Genomic DNA, 23,052 nt, shown 5'->3' on the forward strand with positions numbered 1-23,052 from the left:
TTATGATCGGTCGAGTCGATCAATTTTGAACTGATGTGACATTTTGTACAGCGAAAAATGTTTTTGTCTATTCGAACGTGATAATTGTGATGGTTTAATAAATGAAAAACAAGATCAAAAAACTTCACGTGGTACGATATGCGTGAATTTCATGCCATTTTCCGTGATTGATTCGGTCCACATCGTTAGACCTTGAAAATACCAAAGAGCAGGAATGAAAATGCTATGAGTACAGCGGACACAGCACTGTCAATTTCGATCAAAATGGCCTCAGGGCCGGAACATCGTCAGGAACCGGTAGCACCCGATAAAACTGCTGAAAACAGTCGTAGTGAAATCTCTAATGAAAGAGATGTTGAAAATTTAGTGGTAGGTGTTGAGACTATCGGTAACCAGAGTTTAAGTGCAGAAAGTGCTTCGACAAATACTGATACCAATTCAGATCCTACAAGTCAAAGTACATCAACTTCTGCTACCTCCGATAACAAGCAGGTGAGTTATATATAAAATGATTTAATCAACAAATTAGCTACATCTCAACCATTACGCAATTTAACTCTGGTATAGAACCTGTTAATTATATACAATTAAAGTTTGCTTGGGTATAAATGTTATATTTACATTGACAAACACAAATAAGAGTTTAAAGGGGCGACGTTAGCATCAAGTAGCAAAAAGACAATTGTATATATAAAAAATAATTAATTTTAATCTTTACTATCATATTATATGTAATTTTATATGTACATATTAGGATAATAGGAATAAAATATAATAACTTAATTAAAATCTAGCTCATCATAATAATTTTTATCTTTTCTTATAAATTATACTTTCTATTTCATAGTACACAGGGAAAACTTATTGAATTTAAAATATATTTTAACTATCACTTATAAATTACTCATTTATAAATATATCGCAGATAATATTTCTACAAAACATTCAATACATATTTTTATATATCAATAAATTACATACTGTCAGTAAATATAAAATTTTAGAGATTTGAAATAACCAATTTAAATATTTATTCATATTTACTTCATGATTCTATTTTTAATAAAATATGGATTAGATATTCTGTAATAGACAAGATTTATAAATTACCAGTGCATAAGTATAATTATAAGCTCCTATATTTTATATTATATAAAAATTGAAATTTAGAATTTCATATAAAAAAAAAACTTTTAGAAAGCTGCCTCTTAAAGAAATTAATAATTTAATTTTTAACACTGTTTTCCATAAGAATACAATATTTGTATCTAAACAAGAATGTATCTGATGTTCTGTATATTTATATATTTAATTGTACAATATATGAACTACTATAGCTGTCACTCAATTTTAAAAACTTACAGCAAAAAGGAAAGATATAGAATGTGAAGAATAAATGAATTAAAATCTTTAAAAATTAGATGAGCATACAATTTTCTTGAATTATAATTCTTTTGTGCATTTTTACAAATGTATAAGAAATATCTAATGCACATGCCAACTTTGTATTAAAAAAGTAAAATACAAATAAAAAAGAAAAATACAATTAAGAAAACTATATATGTACTATGTAATTTATTTAGGAAATTACCTATATAACTACCTGATGCTTAGTGATGTTCAGAAGCATTTAAATATTTTCAGTTAAAGAATATAATCAACTAAATGCATAAGTTACATTAAAAATGATATTATGTTACTACCATTAAAAATATAATAACAGATTTAAAAAAAATTCTTAATACAGGTAATAATTTTTATTACAAAATTTAATAAAAAGTATTTGAGATGGAACTTGAGAAATTTATAAAAAAGATTCATTATTACATCCTAGAAGAAACTAAGATATTAAATATTGATAGAAATTAATAATATTCTGCAATAATAATGAGATAAAAATTAATTTTTCATCAAATATAATTTAAAATAAAATAAATACCTCAAAATTTCTAACAGAAATGGGTATCATTTAAAATAATGAAGAAAAAGAGAAAATAATATATAAAAAATTTCTGTAAAATGCATAATACGATTAGATATTTGAATAAATGTAGAAAAATTTATTTCAAAAAATTAATCTTATTCTACAACTGAAATTTTGTTACTTTTATATGTCATTAAATATATGAAACTTTTTTTTTTTTTTTGTGTTTCATTATACGAAATATTTTATACAAAAACTTTAATAAAACTTACGTATCCTGACTATTCCACGTTGTAGCTGTTAAAGTTCAAATACTTCTATCATCTAGCATAGATTGACAAAGGATAATGAATGGGGCTATCGAGAGGCCCCTGCTTATTACGATCCTGGAATGGCCGTGCTCTCAATGTAATGGCGGCGGCCATGCTGAGAAGAGCGCGCCGCACCCGCTCGTCATAATAGCATTTAAATCGGCGGCATATTCTTGACACTGCCGATATTATTTCTTCTGAACAGTGATAGTATATTGTCGGCTACGTTTATCGTGTACTCAAATGCGCAAAATCTCTACGTAACGGTGCTATACTGCAGGACTGCAGTTCGACGAAGCAGAGACGACTGCAGCCGACCCAGGTGCCCTCTAAAAATATAAATTCCGTGCCGGCACTGCCCAGCAGATTTTTCCTTCGTCCGTAAGTCACCCCGGTATCTCCTCGTGTCTCAATTAGCTAATCGCGACCCCCTATCGATCTCTGGACAAGCCCAAATTCATTCCTGGTGTGTGTCCTATTTTAATTTACAAGCAAAGGTAAACTCCGTATTGGCTATCCTTTTCGCATTTCCAAGGACTTACGAGTATTCATTAACTGTGCATTCCGAATCTTCAAAGATGATTGGTTTGTATTGTTCGTACGAAACCAAGTATTTTTTTCCTTTCGAAGCATGTTACTCAACACTACGAAACGAATGATAATTCTTTTTCCCTTCTTTCTTTAATTTTTTTTTTTCAAAGAATGATAACAGTTTATCGTTAACCTATCTACGAAAACGTATAGTGCTTCGTTTATATGTACGACAATTCACGGTCAATAAGTTCGGAAAGGTTTGTTATCTCTATAAAAACGGCATATTCTGAGAGCAATCGTAATCGCTTTCATACGTAGCTCTCAATAAAGTTCGTTCGTAAATGCTTTTTCTGGTGACGTTTGTGTACTGTTTTAAGTGAAGAAGAAAAAAATGTATGATCATCAATTTTTTTCCCCTTTTTTTTTCCATTTTTGTACATGGATAGCCATTCTGATAAGATATTTTGCTTTGAATGAAGCTAATCGGGTTAATGTGACACAGAATTAGTCAAATTACCCAAAAATAAATGACACATCCTATATGATTTCTTACAATATTTTCTGCTTTGTTTATAACCTGTGAAGAAAAAATGTATCTCTCATAACTGCATTTATGCTGCATTTTGTAAGTAGACGAGTTAGTACTTATAAACCAATAATTTTTACTGTTATATAAACAGCTATATATATATATATGTGTTCTAATAAAGTAATATTATATTATTACAATACATCAGTTTAATATGAATATTAATGAAACTGGACGTATACACATGTTTATTACAGATAAATATATATCTCATAGTTAATTATATTTATACAAATGCAAATTAATATCTTAAAGATACCATGTATGTATTTATATATGTACAAAGTATTAATCATGACAAAGTGTACATCATTCATACTAATACATTCTTTTTCTATGTGGTATCTATATTTCTTCACAAAATCCAATAAGTGAAACCTTAAATTCTCTCTCTGAATCTATCTATATCCATGCTTATCTGCTTAGTGTACTAGTTTATACTATGGTGTAGAATATAATTAATAATATTGAAACACTATAAAATGAAATTTACTTTGTATTATATATTAATGAATAAATATTATTTCTTATTTGTTATAATGATAAAATCTAAAAAGTTCATAATCTTCATGTAAAATTTATAATATAAAAAATGAATTCTTAAAAAATTTATTAAAGGACTACATTTATATGATTCTTAACATATTTCAATCAATATAAAAAAGTATTGTAATATATAGGTGATATTTATTCAAAGAAAAATTTGAAAAATGAAAGTACATGTTTTATTATTAAGTTTCTTTTTTTCTGTATGTCTTTGAATGTATTTCCGTATATGGTTTACTCTTAAAGTTTGGATTAGTCTCTTGGCATACTTTCCATATTTGAATCTAGATTGCAAAACAAGTTCTCCCACTCTGTATAGGTTACAAACAAAATGTTCACAAACATATCACATGGTATTAAATTAATAAATATTAATACTAAATTTTTCAATATAATCTGTATTCTCTACATTTATATTTTCATGAAATATTTCTTTTTGTGTATATCATGCATTCATTTAATAGAGATATATAATATTGTCAATTCATCGTACACTTATATAATACTTTTCATTCAATGAGAACACTGACTTATTCTGTTCAAATATAGTTTTAATGGATAAAATTTGACTATGTTTAATATATTATTTACCAGTTTATTATGCAAGTCAAACCTTTATTTTCTTTTATGTAAAATAATCTGAATATATGATGAATATTATCATAATATAACTATATATATATATATTACCATTAGCTTTTAGTATTTAGCAAACATTAATAATTTTATTATTTATTTTAAGTTTCAGGAAGAACCAGCTACTTTATCCACATTAAACGAAGGTGAATTGCGTGCTCTATTAGATGAAGCTATAACTTATAAGTGTCCCAAAGATCGTGAAGGAAAATCAAGTCTTTTTAAAGTAAGAATATTCACTCTACTTTTGAATATTTTGATTTATCACAAAAATAAATTAACAATCACATTTTTAGGAATTACTGCAAGAAGCGGAAGCTGACGAGACTGAAGAAGGTCGTAGGATAATAACAAATTCACGGTGTTTACCTGGGTCAAATCGTAGAAGGCATAAACGAGATTCTGTATCTGAAAGGCTTACACACGGAGGATCATTACAGAATTTGGCTCAACCTATTGCTTCAGAATTTGATAGTAGTTTTGCTTACTTGACATCTGGTTCTAGCCATACTTACGGAGGAAGTAGAAGGAAAAATAAAAAATATACAGGCTCCAGTGTATCTGCTAGGCAAAGAGAAGGTGGTTCGTTACCTTCAAATGTAAATGCATCACACAGTTTGGCTTCATTGGCTAATTTAGACTTACTATTCGATAAAAAGGTATGGATTTTAGGAAATTTCATTTTAAATTTGTAAAGTAGATTTAAACATTTTTTATTTTTTTTTAAATTAGTATAAAATATTATTTTGATAAAATAATTCTCAAATGGATATGCAGGACTTACTTCTTTTAGTTGTCTTGTGTTTTCATACTAATGCATAAAACAAAAATTCCATCATGGTGCCTTCTATTGATAATTTAAGATATTTTACATTTTATGAATTAGAAGTCTGAGTATGATTATATCCTTATACATTTTCGATAGTTTGAAAGATATAATTCAATTAAGTTGTGTATATTTCTTTTATGTATAGCATAACACATTATACATTAAAATATATAATCTTCATTTTCAAATTTATGATTGCTTTGTTGGATTGTAAAGAAGGGCTTCTGCGAGGAAAAGACAGTATATGACTGGACCAATAAGGAAAAATCCAAATCCCTAGACAAACCATCATATACAAGTACAAAGAAGGAAGAAAAAGAAAAAGATAAAAAGGATACAAAGAAAGATTTGTGTGAATCTGAGCTTGACGCACGTGAGAAGAGAGGCAATAAAGGAAAACAGGGGACAAATGAAATGCTTGAATCAGATAATCCACCACCAGAATATAAGTCAGATTACATGGTGATCGACTTAGGTGATGCTGAGGTAAAGTCTAAATATCTTATCTTACATCTAAATTAGAATGTATAGTCTTAAATTTTTTTTTTTCGTTGATTTAGGTGGGTACTATTAGCGAAAGAAATGTGGGATCTACAATAAGTGGGGTTCAGAGACCTCACTCTTTAGATACAGAAGATGATGATGGAATTGAAATGAAAATCATTGAACCACGTAGACCTCAATATATATCTCGTACTACTTTTGATATAGCTCAGACTCCTGTAGATACTACTATAGATTTTTCTCTCCGAGAACACGGTGGGAAACAAGATAAATCAAAAATATCTGTTAATGGTACAGAAATAACTGGATCCCTCTCGTTTCAAACTTTTAATACTGTGAAATGTGGTATTGGTGGAACCTCGAATAGTTCTACTGCTAGTCAGGGTAAAGCAGTTCCGAGTTTATGCTCCGTGATGTCTGCGTCCTTACAAACACAGAATATCACAATGGGTAGGTGATACATAAAATTATTGACAATATATAACATATAATAGTAATTAATAGAATTAATTTAAAAAATTATAATGTTAAAAGTATGATTATTTAAGTACAAGCAATGGTAGAGCTGACATTGTATTTTTTACAGGCTTTCTTTTCCAGTCAAAAAAAAAAGAAAATAGAATAAATCAGTTTTTGTTTCATTTTTATTTGTACATATTTCAGATTTTATTTTAGTAAGTTAAAATAAGTAAATTTTGCACAGAAGGTTCCAGGTATGCAGCTCATACTACAGCATCTGGAGAGAAAAAATCTTTAGATGAAAATGGAAATGCAGTGCAAAATTATAACGGAGAACGAAAAAAACCTCGAAGAAATCATACGCGAGAACTCAATGTTATTGTATATAACGCTGAAAATGTTGAAGGTCATCGAAATGATGAAGACATTGATACCCTAATTAACTTTATTGAAAACAAAGAATCAAAAAGTAAAAAAGGCAAACCAGGTAATCCGGTAAGAGTAAAAACTAGCTCTGGAGCAAAACCAAGGAGTAGAGAAAAAGATACTAAAAGAGAACAGTTGCCTGCTAAGCTACAGAAATCCAATTCTCTGGAAGAAATATCCAAAACGAAACTTGAAGATCTTACAACAGAAAAAAGTGTCAGTTCCAGTGGTGCCAGTAGTCTATCAAGTCAACAAGGTAAATAATCAACGTTATATTTTATATTTGAAGATTGAACAATTTTATTTACATAAAAATATATTAACACGTTTGTGGACAGTAAAAATTTTAATGAGCTGTAAAAATAGAAAAAATACAAATGCAGTACTCGGAAGGTTAAAGTGCATAATAATTTCAAAAAATTATGACTATGTAGAATTAATCAGTTGACTGTAGAATTTAGTTTGAAAAATCTCTCATTGAGCGCGCAATAAAAACAAATAACAAAGTGTATACCCGTTAAACCCAGGACAAATGCATCTGTATATTCTAAGGAAAAACTACAGCGAAGTGAAGAAGAATTACATGTTTATTTAAAAAAATAAAGAATTGATCGTTGAAAAAATTAGTACCATTTTACGGTTTAAGATGACGCGTATACTCGTCGAACGCAGTTAACTGGTTAATAATATAGCTCATAAATTTGAATGTTCTAGCATTCATGTCAGTTTGCATCTCAATGAAAATGAATGCTATATGCTTACATAAAAAATATATAGTATTTAATGTTTGAATAGGTACAATTAATGTCACTTTACGTCGTGCGAAACAAAGAAGCACAGGAGACGCTGCTATCGATAGTCGAGGTGATAGACGATCCTGGGGAACGGAAGAAGGTCAGTCTATATATTGCAATGATACTGGAGATTATTATGGTAGTCGTCGAAACTCCAATAAAAAAATCAATCCAGAGCCCGAACACGAAACAGAATTTCTGGTTGTTACGAAAAAGAAGAAGAGTAAAAAGCAGAGGAGAAGTTCCAGTGGTAGTAGAGCACAAAATTTGGCGACAACCGGATCGTATCTTCAGAACTCCAGAGGATTTTCTAATGAATACAGAACGCCTCTTTCTCCTGAACTTAGAAGAAAATCGGCAAGTAGTATGCCGCCAAGGTAAATTAGTCATATTGTCTTCCAGTGATTTAAAGTTTATAACTTTAAGTGAATTAATGTTACGTGACTACTAAGTTTAACGCTAAACGTACCACGACAGGTCAAATGATGGGTTTTACAATTTTATTTAAAATTTTGTGTTTTCTTTCATTCATTTAACTTTATATCAGTTCCTATATTATCCGATTAAACAGTTTTTCAATTTCTGGTTTTTCTTTTGTTTCTGTTTCTACTAAGAAAAGTGTATTGTCTAACTTGTTTACCTTTGTTTTTTAATCAGTTATTTCACTGGTTACGGTAGGACTAGGGTATATACAACCTGCCGGTACGTTTAGTGTTAATAAGCTATTAATAAAATATAGTAAAATACTTACCGTTTGCAGCGACAAATCGGACAGTAGTGATTCAGACTCTGTCCATTCATTGCCAGTCACATCAAATACGTCCAAACATAACTTATCGAAAGTAGCTACCTCATCAGGCGGTACGCCGCAGGCAAGTTACGCAGACATAGCTCGTATGGCCACTATTAATATGACACACAGTTCGGTATTAAATATATCTACAATTGTCCCGAGCATGTTGAATACATCTTCGTGGCCTACCGTACCACCCAAGACGCCCTCAGAACCAGACAAAATTCCACAAGATTATTATCCTAGTTTAGACGAATTGCAACACTCCGATAGAAAAACGAAACAACATAATTTCGCTCATACAAATCATATTTTGAATCTTAGTTTTGATAAACCACCATCACCGACTTTGTCATCAAAGGTGAAGAGTACAACGGATAGGAAAAAGGCTGAAGCTCAGGAAGAAGCTATTAACAAAAATATTCAAGTTATTAAATATGTCCAAGATATCGAGAAAATGCATCAGAATTTAACACAACAAGAACAGAAGCATGCATCTTCTGTTAATCATGGCACAAATTCGAACGAGATTTCAATAAGTAATCCACAGCAACCAAAGCTTAATAATAATATGGTCACGAATTGTAATTTAGATACCGACAACAATAATTCAAATTGTAACATAGTTAACAACAAAGATCCAGTTATGAATGCAAAGTGTAATAATTCTCGATCGCGTCGAGGATATTCTCAAAATATTCAGAACATTCAGAATCAAGCACATGACGATCAGCATTTAAAAAATACTACATATGCACACCACGATGAGAATACAAAGAAATCACATAATATTGAAAGTTCTGGTGCGCATTTTGAGAATAAAAGTAATTCAGGAACGGGTTCGTTCGACGATAGTGAAATGGTGAAAGCAAACACACAAAATAATCCAAAATCCCCTCAAGAAGGACAAATTACTGATTCGGATGCTATTAAATTGACTAAAAACGAGAAGTTAACAAAAGCTGCCAAAGAACAGAATGTTAATAATATTAAACACGAACCGATTAAGTCAGGAAATCCGCATTCTTTGAATTTGAAACAAGATCAACAAGAAGATATTGAATACAAGAGAAACAAACAACAGAATACAGCTTGGGATAGAGATCAATCTTTGAAGACAGAGTCGCAAACATCTAATAAACAAAGAACATCAAGACCGGCTGTTATATTGTTAGATGAAACTTCATCCGATGTCACTAAAAATAGCGACCTGCCAACGGAACTTAGATTTGGTTTCGAAATAAATGAACAACTTTTATTGTCGGAAGATTCTACCATAGACGATACTTCAACTGCCAGTTCAGTTTTTCCGTCTGTTGTTCCACCACTCGTAAACAAACCACCATCTAATTTCGATAGATATCCACCAATATTTGAAAGGCATATGAAATGTGATAAGTTTACGCCTAATTTCATGCAACCACCAAATACTCATATGACACAACAACCTATGCACCCAGTTATAATGCAACGGTTACCGTGCATGGGTTATCCTCCAAGATTTCCACCGCCTACTTGTCTACCACCACCCCCTACACCTCCTCCAGGTATAATGGAAAAATATCATCAACCTAAAGAAGATTTTTCTATGCTTTACGTAGCACCAGAAGAAGATGTTAATATACAGACATACAATCACGATAAAATCGTCTCATTTGTTGGCTTAGGTAAGTGTATAAGCATAGTTTAATCTGCAATTTGTTACATTTATAATTTTAAAATTATTTAATTTTGCAAAATTGTAAGTACTTGTTGATTGTTTAATTAAATGAATTAACGCACTCGCGTACACACACAATTAGATGAAATAATATCTTTTTATCAAGAATATTCAACCTTTGAAATGAATGTAAATTTAAAGTGAACATGAAATTAATTTTTTTCTTCATTGATTTATTAATGATAATGAACAATATAAATGTTATGAATGCACTTGCAAAAGAAGGTCGTAAATTTCTGGTCATTACCTTGATGTGTTGTTTTCATCCTTATCGAATAATAGATGGCAAAGTTCAGGACCACATTACATTTAAAAATTAATTCATTATTAAAAACTACAAAATCCACTAAAGTTTTTTTTATTGTTACAGCTTGGGATGCTGTTATGAGGGAAATGCCAGTAACTGCAAGTGGTCGTATTCAATTCTACAGTGGTCAGTGAAATGGGCACTAAGAATACGAGGTGAACAATATAATAACATTTTTATATTGCAAGATCGCATCTATTGCATCGTTGCCTATTAAAACATATAGACAGCCAGAGGAGTCTGTTTATCGATGTAAAACCGAATGTGTATGTAAATGCAGGAAAAATGATCGAACATTTATATAAGAATATTATACAAATTTTTGGTATCGATCAAACTAAAACAAGCTGTGCTAATTCAAGTCAAATCATCAGTGATAATTCTGTAAAGCCAATCGGTGCAAAATGTGCCTCGAAAAATAATGTACATAATAGTCAATCACCACAAAAAGGCAGTGCTTATAAATTGTATGTTCCACTGCTGTATATACATTGAAGTTACAAAATACCTTGGAAAAGGTTGTAACAACATCAAAGTTTCAGTATTGACATCTATGATATTTCATTGAAAATTTTCGATTAAATAGCGCACGAAATATATTTCGCTCTGCGGAAAAATAAAAACATATTTCTTTGTAAAAAAAATGTGAAGATCGTACACATGCAGAATGCTTCGTATAAACATTGGAAAGTGTGTGTTCAAGCTGAAACGTAGACGTATGATTTTGAAAAGAAAAAAAATACAGATACTATTATAAGAAAGTTGAAATTAAACTAAAACGAGATTGCCGTGATGCAGATTTTTCACGAACTGCATGTGTTGTGACAGTGGTTTATGCTGATGCCTTTAAAATAACAGATACACCTTAGAGACCATTGTAATAAAGTCTATGAATAGTTGAAAGGAGCCTGTTACGTTAACTATGCCAAATTGAGATCATCCATCAAAAAATATTGCTGTATCACTAACAGTCATGAAGAGCCGTAAATTGAGATGATCTTAAATAATACCTTAAAATGGGGATTGTTGTATCAGTCAGTGAGTCTTCATTGAATCTTTAGGAAGATTGAAATGGAAATAATGGTTGCTAGATTAAACCTACTATATTTGAGACAGCTTAAAAAAAAAGTGAAGAAATCTATAAAGATGTGTGAAGTGTAACAAAAATGGTGTGTGTAAGTGTGACATTAAACACGTGTAAAATATTAAAAATAGTTTGATTGACTTATAACTTTATGGAGTGGTTACTTCTTCCAGCTGCAACAGATAATAGATTAAGAAATTTAAAAAGAAAAAAAATGAAAAAATCATAAACTGATTTTTGCAAATGTTGCGCTCAAGGTAAAAAAACTGGATGGAGACAGTGAGAAAGGGGCGCGAATGTGTCAAAAACGCTAAATTTTTACACAAACTCGCTTATTTAATGAATAATTAATTATTAATTATTGGTAATGATAATTATAATAAAATACTTGCTTGTGATCATAAAAAAGTATGACGGTGTGAATGCGTGTAGCTCATGTAGATACTTTTCTACTAGCTGATGTTCAATTTGGTTCTAAACTTCTGTTTAAAATTCTTAGAATCTTTAATGGAATTGTGTTGTTCCTTAAATTGAATAACTCGTACACTTTTGTGGTTGATATTTCATCTATGATAAAAGCAAGCTTAAAGGTATAGTTAATCAAAAGAATGAATTTAACATAATTCTTTTCAAAATGATTCTATTTGTTAACATAGAAAGTCTACCTCCAACATATTTTATTTTTCAATAGGCAAACAGAATGATGAAACAAAGATAAATTTACATTGTAGCTTAAAATTTGAACATCTTCAGAAAGGAACACATGAGAAAGTGCATGGAAACTTGTCATTATGAAAGGTAATGATAGCAAATTGCCACAGACAAGTTTTATATGAAAGAGTAAAAGTGTATTTGTCTATTTAGATTATTATTATTATTATTATTATTATTATTATTATTATTATTATATTATTATTAATGAAACGTTAATCGTTATTAACAAATTAAGATTGGCGATTTTTGTTATGGCTTTTTTTTTAAAAGATATCAAAATTACGTATGAAGAAAAAATAAATGAACTTCGTTATTGTGTTACTTTTTCTCCAGTAATAAACCTATAGTACAGCTGGGGGTACAGCTTTCAGACGTGTAATAAATTGAGATATTTAATGTATAAAAAAAAAGAAATACGAATGCATATACGAATATGCCTCGAAGAGAACGTCATTCCATGTCTTAAATAAAAGATGTAAATTTTTTAAATAAAATTTCATTATCATGACACTGTGAACGTAACCACTGTTTGTATCAATATGTTCCTATCTTACGAAGTATTAATTTGTATTAAAAAAGGCAAATGAGACACTGCAAACCAATGATGCATTAAAGCATGCTTTTACAGTTATCTTTTTTTATATTTTCCATTTTATATTATACATTCTATCGTTATATATGAAGTGTATACTTTTATAATTTAGTATTAGGAGTTCAGTTAGAAAACGTTTTTCATAATTTACGGGCATCTCTCATCGTATGGTAATCTTTAAGTGTTTCTAAAAATATATACCAACGATCATTATTGACTACTGCAATTTTTAAACGCAAGACCTTGTTATTACATCATGCAGCAATTTTATCATTATCGTGATTAAGTGGATGACATTTCTTCGAGGTATCTTTACATGATATGCAGAAACTATTCAAAAGTCAGGTGCTCCATTGGCGTAAAATAATAGCGTGCAGTGTCAACTTGTGCCATTGACCGGTTCAAATGGCCAAGTACTATGTTTTTGCAGAGAACAGCACGGATATACTTGAAGAAAATAGGACCATAAATCATGTATGATAACACGCGTCGAATGGCAGCTATGCTGAAATAATGTCGCATATTTGGGGTATAATTTATCCCCTTCTTTTTTTAGTAAACAGAAAAAAAATAATGATTTAAAGCATGCAGAACGATAACATACGCAATCTTTTTCTTTTTTGCATTATTTAAAGTAACATATTTTTTATTCATGATTCAGAGCGCTTTAGATTCGAATTAAGAAACACGCTAATTTTGTTCAACGTCAGGCTATTTGCATTTATCTACAAACATTTTTTTAGCCTGTATTGTAACATAAAATGTATGTTTCTCGTGACGGGCACAAAATCTTAATTTAAAGGAGAATTTTTTTTTTTCTTTTTATATAACAAAGAAAAAAACGTATCGTTCATGCACATCCGATTCTCAGCTACTGATTAATGATACAGATTCATTTGAATTGTTGAAATGTCACCGATATAAATTAATTTTAAATGTAGTTGATGTTATTCCCTGTCTTGAATTGTTACTTGTGAATACATAACACATAATCAATGCAACATATTGACAGCGAGTGTTCATTAACGAAATGCGTGAAGAACTTTTTGTAATTTTCATTGTTAATATTCGGTTACTTTATGATCTGGACGATACCGCCTAATGTAAAATGCTTGAAACTATGGCAAAAACCAAAACAATTGTGCGTGTTGTATAATTATTCTAACCATAAAGAATTATTTAAATATTTCTGAGGGCTGATCAATTCCATTTCGGTTCCGCCAGTTGAATTTACCAGTTCGTACTCAGCCGAAGAAATATTTATCTATATTCGGTAGTGATTGCTCGAGGCAATACTCAATTATCGGCGCGGGCACGTCAATAGTGTTAATAAGAAAAGAAAAACATTGCATGAAACAGAATCGAGGGAAAAAAAGAGATAAATGAAGAGTAATAACAGTTGAGAGAGGGAAACAGTGTCCGACGATCTCAGTGTTAGCCTTGTATCACTGTACAATTTGTTATTCAGTGTAAGATGGTTTTTCTGTGCTGTACATACATATATTAATAACTATTATTAACGATTAACAATTACAATGAAACTATTCGATTACCTATTATTGTATCACTATTATTATTATTATTATTATTATTAATTATTATTAATTATTATTATTATTAATTATTATTATTATTAAAAATATCATCTATACAAAGAAAGCAGAAATTATTAGATTATTTCACGTCGAATCGATCGTTATGCACATTCAGTATTAGAAATTTATGGACAAACTCTTCGTGTAAAAAGTTCTGTTTTGTAAAGAAAATTTCCTGATTTCAACATAATTTGTCCGAATATATATGATTAATATAAAACAACGAATACGTACCAAATTAATTAATTCATTCATATACATATAATTAATTATGATTAATTACATTTGCATACTTACGTATTCATGTATAAATGAATATTCAAGTTTTTCCCTATATTTACGGGGAACGCATCGCATTTAATGCCATCAAATTTCCCCAACCCCAGACGGCATGAAACGTTTGATTCGATGTGAAATAATCTTGCCGCGAGTGATTGTACATGTAAAAAATAAAGGGGAAAAAAAGAATATGTTGCGTGTATGGTAAAGGCTGTGCTGCCCAGCTGAAAACAAAAGATTAAAAAAGTAATAAAAAGAACAAATAGAGAGAGGATTTTGTTGCCAACGTTTAGTGTGTTGCCAAAGTTTTTTCCCCTTTGCGGGTATAAAACGCAGTATAAAGTAATATTCGAGTTCTTTCTTTTTTGTTATTGTTTGATTTTCTTTTCTTTTCAGTTTGTTCAACAAAATCAGCTCGTTGACGACTCGAATTTTTTCTTCGTACAGTAATCGATAACTTAAAGCTATTCATGTATTCTTTTGTTTGTCTCTTTTTCTTTTTCTTGACAAGAATTTCTTTAGGATCCTAGGACAGTGTATTAACTGTATTCAAAATCGGGCTCGAAATTCGTTGGCCTGAACGGGGCACGGCCACGGCCACGGCACCCTCTTATTTTTTCCTAGTCTCCTAACGTTTCTGAAAAAGGCTGGGAGGTCCCGATCACACATACATGTATTCGTTCGCTTAACGTTCAATGTTTAGAACTTAGACGAGAAGGAAAAGCATTGTGATAATACGTATGTAGCACCTATTGTTTTCAATAAATTGAAAGCCGGAATAACGCCTTCGAATATTACTTGCATACTGTACTAGCCGGTGATGCGTATTCGGACGATAAATCGCTGTGCGTATGTATGTTTATAGTTTAATAAAAAAAAAAAGGAAAAGAAAGGGGGAAACGACGAAGAGGAGGAGGGAACAAATGAACATATTTCGCGAAGGAGGAAGCGTGAATATTCTATTCTTCGCGGCGAGAATGTAAACAGGATCAAAAGCTGAAACCCCGATTTATTCTCAGGATGCGTAAACGCAACGGCCGTCGCTTACTATTTTGTTACTATAGGACCGAGAACCTCGAATTCATGCAAATCACTATTACGGACCATGGATGTAAAAAGTTATTACGCTATGAACTGTGTGAAAGATGAGAAAGAGAAAACGGTTGGGAACTGAAAGCATGCGAAGAGAGAAAGAGTGTGTCTGCCTTGGGTAAGGGTATACGAGGGATGAAAGTGAAACACGAGAGAAAGGGACGCGTGTATTTTGAATGCCGACTTTGATGCTTCTTCTGCAAGTGAGAGATTATATTGTCCTCCTCAATATAATTGTAAAAATGTCGAAAACGAGCGTATAGCGTCGCCATTTGGCCTTTATGCTGTTCTATCTGCGATTTCATACGAAGCTTTTGCGTACCGCTGTATGATACGTTGTTCTATTCCTTAGTGTTTCAGTTTCTTTTCTCTTTCCTACTTTATAAACCGTGTGGGCGTAGGCGCGTTACAAGCGCGCGTAACGCGTTAAGCGGTTGACAGAAATTCGAACCGGAAAATTTCTATTAACGTCAACTGCGCGCTGCGCGGAGGGCAACGGCGCAAAATGCGAATTTAACCATCCCCTGCGTTTAACGTTGCGACTCTTGTTAATGCGGTGCGTCTGTTCGCCGTAGCAGAGGCTAAATATGTGAATAAAAATATGTAAATGGATCAGCAGCAGGTGCGTCGAGAATATAAACGATACATGTAATAATAACGAGAACGATGAGAAAAATGAGAAGCTAACCGTTTTCTATTTCTTGCACGTTACGTCTGGTATATCACGTTTATTCGAGTGCTTTCCTTTGGGATCGCGAGCGGTTTCGTTTCTTGCACAGCTTTCTTTCTTTTCCTATTGCGCGCTACTGAGATATGACTGACTTTTCTAGAGACACTGCAAACAGACGTTCTTAGATGAGAATATGAAACGAAAAATCCGTGGCAATAGTTTTTTTTTTTTTTGGGAAATGGTCACTGGGAATATTTGAAGGAAAGAATGTATACAAATTGGACAGTCACTATGAAACAGTAGCGGGATCTTTAAAGACTTGCTTATTTTTTTCTTCTTTATTACTAACCGTATCTGTAGTCATCGGGTATTACCTTTTCGTTTATGCATCGACAAAAAGAATGTTCATACTTGACCGCTTGTACACAAGTTACTTATTTAAACGAAAGAAAGAAAGACAAAGCATCGAGAGAATGTGCAGCATTTCATATTATTCCTTCCGGAGGGTACTTCTGAAATTTCTTTATCTCGTTCAACAGTTTAAAAACAATTCGCTTCTTATCTTTACATACCGAACCGAAGTATTCTCTATTAGTAAAATTCAATGAACGTTTTCAAGATTTTATGTGTGTATGTAATGTAGGTATGCACGAACGTATGCATAAATGCGACGAAACAGAAAACCCTGTGCAGAAAGCGTTGTGGAAACAATGCGGCATAAAAGAAAGAAGAAAAAAAATACTTGTGTAAATGGTGATGCGAACGCGTCGAAGTATAATGCGACCGAGAATTACGTTTACGCTAAGAAGAACGCACGTTGCCATTTGTTGTTACTGGTTATTATTTTTTTCTTTTTGTCTTTCAGTTAGTGTTCAACGTGTTTCTCTTTAAGAATTTTCGTTTCTTTATTCTCTTTTTTTTTTTAGTTTTTAAGGTATATATTTGTTTTACATCTCGCGTACACATAAAACACAAAAAAAAACACATACACACACATCGGCATTTTGTTCTTCATGACTTTTTAACTGTAAAACCGAATTAAAAGGCGTTTTGTGATCGATTATCGACATTAAAAGTCTCGTTTCTTCTTTTACTGATACTACTATATTACTTCCACCTATGCGAATGTATATACGTATTAATAAAAATCGGATTAGAGGTTCGCACGGGCGAATGCGAGCGATCAGCTTTATTGTTTTCTTTGCTGTATAATTCCACCCGAGAGACTTTTCGTCAAAGTACGATTGTCGCTCGATTTCTGAAGGTAACATTGTAAATTCTCAGTATAAAACGTATACATATATTTGATAGACAAAGATATAGCGGACTGGTTAAATTTTGTTGACTGTAGAAACGTTTTTTTATTTCTCCGGATGACCTCTTTCCCAAACATTCGAAAGAAAAGTATCTTAAAACACGTTTGAGATTATAACGAATATTTCCATCAAGAAATGGGTTCGTTATTATAAGTTATTATATATTACATTCAACATATTGAAATAATATATTTTTTACAGATAAGTGATAAATATGGACCTATTTCTTCGAACGCAGTTATTTAAGAAACAAATTTTTTCGCATACATTCCACGGTAGACTGTTCTACTCAGTAGATAATAAAAAACTAAAACAATATTCAATTAAAGTGGATTTGGATGTCACGGATAGCATAGTATACGCAGGAGAAACTTTTAAAATTTACATGTTGATTTCTTAATTCTATTCTTACGTGTTTTACAAAATAAAAGAATTATATGCTGTGTGGCAGATTTTTAACTTGATATTCGGACATTACATCAGGAGGATTAAATACTATCTTTTTACAATTACAATATTTTTTACAAAAAGGTGTTCATTACAATATAAATTAAAATGACATTACGTTCAGAATTTTATAGTCGAACATTTTCACGTATATTAAAAAGAATTAAAAGAAAATGGTTTGAGAAATAAAATGAACAAAAAAGAAGTTTTTTCATAATCTAAAAATTTCAGAAAAATTTTAAGAAAAAATTAATATTATGGATATATAACACGAATCTATACGCCGTAAAAAACAACTGAAGAAAACTAGAATTTGCAGAACTGTGTAATAGTAAAAAGTATTACTTATAAAAAAATATCTTTTCAGATAGAAAAAAAATAAATTTGAATCTGACGGTAAAATTAAAATTTGCCAGAAACCATCGAATAAGGAATGGTAAGTACAACAAATTGGACTTATAAATAAAGACGGAGAAACTATTTGTTAGTCAAAAATAACATTTCAAATAAACTTTTTTTCAACTATTTTTTATGCAATTGAATTCGTTACTAAATATACCTAATAGAAATTGACATTAATAATAATAAGAAGAAATGAATAATAAACGATAAGATATGTTGTTTATTTTCGTTGATAATAGAATTTATGTGCAAAAAAATTACGAGAAAACGAGAATACTATGCTGTTCGTAGCAACTTCTCATGTATATATATATATATATTTGTTCTTCAACGCTATTTCAATGATGAATTCGTACAAACTATCTAGAAAAAATCGTGTTTCGATCCTCTGCGCTCTACAGTAGAGTATACAGTATTATCGATACTGTAGGAGGCAAATTTAAATTAAAGATTTACTGTGATTGATTCGTCAATATAATTTCTGCAATTCCGTTTTTGCGCGCCACCACTACAACCGGTAATTTAGATCTGAGAAGAGATTCAAATTTCACCTACAAGTAGAGTAAAGCATTTTATGCACTTACTTGAAAATAAATGAATGATACCATGTACATTGAATTCATTCATCAATTAACATATTTAATCTATTCTTACATTTTGCTTATATTATTTCTGCCTGAACCATAGAATATCATTATATAGATAGGAATGTCATATTTCGGAACGACTTTCAGAAGGCAAGAGTAGGGTGAATTATTTGGTTCAACGATGTTATGCTAGTACCGAACATGATTGTTAGTTATCAATGATTTTGTGGAGAAGTTGGAATCCTTCCTATATATTGTTCGCGCACGAACATTGCCCGAGGAGCACGTATCTGTTTCTTGTGAATTTAAACACGGTTTCCTTAAATTAAGAATGAAGCCGAAAGCAGAGTTGACAACGCAGTCAGCATGGAAAAAATTACAAGAATATTTCGATAATAATCAATCGAAACTTAAAATAAACGATCTTTTTCAACAAGATCCTAAACGCTTTGAAAAGTTTAGGTAAGTTTTCGTCAGTCCTTGGTGAATGACCTTGATATGACCTTCTAAAGGTTATCCATCAGTAATTAGAATCATATTATAATTATTTTTCTATTTATATTAATTTGTATAGAAAATTATAATAATTATCAACTTCCCATTTTATATAATTTATTTTTTTTTCATTTTAAAATCTTAAATAATTAATATTGCTAAGAATACTTTCTCATAATTCATTAAGTGAAGATCCTGTATTAATGTTTAAATCATGAATTAGTTTGGAAATTCCAACTCCAAATGATGGCCCAATTTTACTTGATTACTCCAAAAATCGTCTCACCGATGAAGCGCTTAAGCTCTTGTTGGAACTTGTATGTATTTTTATATCAAATAGATATTAAAGTTATACAAAAATTCCTTGCACAAATATATTTATATATGAGATTTTTCTAATAATGATAAATTATGTTAATTTTTAGGCACGTGAACGTGAAATAGAAGCAGCAAGAGATGATATGTTTAAAGGGGAAAAAATTAATTTTACTGAGAACAGAGCTGTTCTCCATATTGCTTTACGGAATAGATCAAATAAACCAATATTAGTTGACGATAAGGATGTGATGTTGGATGTAAATGCTGTATTACAACATATGAAACAATTTACTGAGGAGGTAGTTTAATAATAAAAATATTAAATATGATTTAATTATTACACTATTGGACTATAAATTTAATGCTTTCTTATACAATTAATATTTTTTCTATTGATTAGGTTCTCTCAAAACAGTGGAAAGGTTTCACTGGTAAACCAATAGAAGATGTTGTTAATATTGGAATAGGTGGTTCAGATTTGGTAAGTATATACATACCATGAATTGTACTAGAGATAAATATTTTTATAAATTTTTTATTGGTTTTAATATGTATGTAGGGTCCATTGATGGTCACAGAAGCACTAAAAGCATATCATATTGGACCAAGAGTACATTTTGTTAGTAATATAGATGGAACTCATATAGCTGAAACTCTTAAAAAGTTGAATCCTGAAACAACTCTCTTTATAATTGCATCGAAAACTTTTACCACTCAAGAAACAATTACAAATGCTACTTCTGCTAAAATATGGTTATTGGATGCTCTAAAAAATGTAAATAGAAAAATAAAAGTAATAATTTTTTGTTTATATCGATATTAAGTGCAACTCATTTTTAATTTAAATTGTTTAGGACGCCGCAGTTGCATGTCATTTTGTAGCATTATCTACCAATAACCAAAAAGTTAAAGAATTTGGTATTGATGAGAAAAATATGTTCGGATTTTGGGACTGGGTTGGGGGGCGTTATTCTTTATGGTCAGCTATTGGATTATCAATCTGTTTATCCATTGGTTTTGAAAACTTTGAAAAATTATTGAGTGGAGCACACTTTATGGATCAACATTTCTGCAGTGCTCCATTAGAAAAAAATGTAAGAACCATTTACTTATCTTTTAATGATTTACAATTGAAGTAAACGAATTTAGTAGAAGTATGAGTAAAGTACAGAAAACATTATTTTATAGGCACCAGTTATATTAGCTTTACTTGGCATTTGGTACCATAACTTCTATAAGGTTGAAACACATGCATTGTTACCATATGACCAATACTTACACAGGTTTGCTGCTTATTTTCAACAAGGAGATATGGAGAGTAATGGGAAATATGTGACTCGAGCAGGAAAAGTTGTAAATTACAGTACTGGTAAATATTTCATGTTATTATGCCTTAAGATAGATGCCAGAAGATAGATTTAGGGTAGATACATTTTAAGTATATATATATATATATACATATATATATATATATATGTATTACTACACTTTTATCTACATCTCAATATTCCAGGCCCAATTGTGTGGGGAGAACCCGGTACTAATGGTCAACATGCTTTTTACCAATTATTACACCAAGGTACACGAATTGTACCTGCTGATTTTATAATTCCAGTACAATCGCAAAATATGGTATGACTACAATTAATAAATGAAGTGTACTTTATTTATTTTCTTACAATAAACACAATAGTAAACTAAAATATTATGATTTTAGGTACAAGGAACACGGCATCATAAAATATTACTCGCTAACTTCCTTGCACAAACTGAAGCATTAATGAAAGGTAAAAATGAAAATGAAGCAAAAACTGAATTAGAAAAGGCTGGAATGAGTCCTGAACAAGTGAATTTGTTATTGCCGCATAAGATGTTTGAAGGAAATAGACCTACTAACAGCATTCTAGTGAAAAAAGTGACGCCATTTACTCTTGGAGCTTTAATCGGTAAATGTGTAATTTGTAAATAATTTTCATATATTTCATATAGTACAAACATCAATAGAAATTGAGTAGTTTTGTATTGTATTTATCAAACTTATTAGTATAAATTCAACTATTATTGATACGTGTTTTTTTAAAGTTAATATAAGTATTTTATTTTAAAGCTATGTACGAGCACAAAATCTTTGTACAAGGAATTATATGGGATATTAATTCGTTTGATCAATGGGGGTAAGTAACAATTTTATACTTAAATAATTTTGTTTTCTGTAACCCACATTAAAGTGTTCATGATAGTTCACTTATTATAACAATAATAATAATAAAAGTTAGGTAATAAAAAAAATTTTGTGAGCTATTTTTCATTGGGTGATATACCTTTTTTATTGTGAATTTAAGTATTGTCATACATCATATGAAAATTATTTTATATTTTGTTATATTAGTATATTTTTTAATCATAGTTACAGTATATACGTATTCTATACATAGATCACATATAAATATATATCAGTATATATCTAATTAACATTTGTTTACAATGATTTTACCAAATAAAATTTAATTTTTATATTTATGAACTTTTTCAACAGTGTTGAACTAGGAAAACAATTGGCAAAGGCAATAGAACCTGAATTGGAAACTAAGGAAGCAATTACAAGCCACGATTCATCAACAAATGGATTAATTGGATTTATTAAGAGTAATCAATGAATGTGTTAAAGATTTGTTCTATATGAAGCCATGTTAAAATATACTTTAGTGTTCATCAGTTATCCTAATTAAACCAAAACATTTTCTAAATGTTACTTCTGATCTTTATTTTTACAAATTATGTACAATGTAAAATATAAAATTTTTATTTACATAAACAACTGTAAAATATACATTAAAATTGTAAATTATTGAAACATGTAAAGTACAATACACAAATTGTTCAATGGAATTGTATCATATTACTTTATGTTTCTTATTATTTTAATGTTTTTATAAACATTTAATAAACAAGATAAGTAATAATTTTTAATACTTCATTATCATATTCATTACCATATTTTTCAATATTCATTTATATTGTTTTAAAACGACATCTTTTAAGTTCAACAATAATGTTTTAATTAATAATATTTTTTCGAATTAATAAAC

General features: G+C 30.3%; 2 protein-coding genes across 6 annotated transcripts; both read left to right on the forward strand.

Annotated features, from left to right (window-relative positions):
* The first annotated feature begins 2 nt into the window (after positions 1–2).
* On the forward strand, positions 3–17,489 carry tyf (twenty-four). 5 transcript variants are annotated; one of them, XM_076371515.1, is made up of 10 exons: positions 3–492; positions 4,647–4,766; positions 4,837–5,199; positions 5,586–5,855; positions 5,930–6,323; positions 6,577–7,014; positions 7,554–7,652; positions 7,728–7,929; positions 8,313–10,012; positions 10,436–17,489. In XM_076371515.1, exons 1-10 carry the CDS (start codon positions 226–228, stop codon positions 10,504–10,506), a joined length of 3,924 nt encoding a protein of 1,307 aa, XP_076227630.1. In that variant the 5' UTR covers positions 3–225; the 3' UTR covers positions 10,507–17,489. The 5 variants fall into 5 exon arrangements, with proteins under 5 accessions (XP_076227630.1, XP_076227627.1, XP_076227628.1 ...); XM_076371512.1 differs by having other exon boundaries at positions 7,554–7,929; XM_076371513.1 differs by having other exon boundaries at positions 6,580–7,014; positions 7,554–7,929.
* A 1,840-nt stretch (positions 17,490–19,329) lies between these two features.
* Positions 19,330–22,801, forward strand: Pgi (glucose-6-phosphate isomerase). The gene is made up of 11 exons (XM_031982916.2): positions 19,330–19,612; positions 19,869–19,962; positions 20,071–20,262; positions 20,364–20,444; positions 20,523–20,738; positions 20,818–21,057; positions 21,152–21,332; positions 21,477–21,595; positions 21,681–21,909; positions 22,071–22,137; positions 22,500–22,801. The coding sequence occupies exons 1-11, from the start codon at positions 19,482–19,484 to the stop codon at positions 22,618–22,620; spliced, it is 1,671 nt and encodes a 556-aa protein (XP_031838776.2). The 5' UTR covers positions 19,330–19,481; the 3' UTR covers positions 22,621–22,801.
* The last annotated feature ends 251 nt before the right edge of the window (positions 22,802–23,052 follow it).

Source organism: Nomia melanderi, chromosome 10, assembly GCF_051020985.1.
Source record: "Nomia melanderi isolate GNS246 chromosome 10, iyNomMela1, whole genome shotgun sequence".
NCBI lineage: Eukaryota > Metazoa > Arthropoda > Insecta > Hymenoptera > Halictidae > Nomia > Nomia melanderi.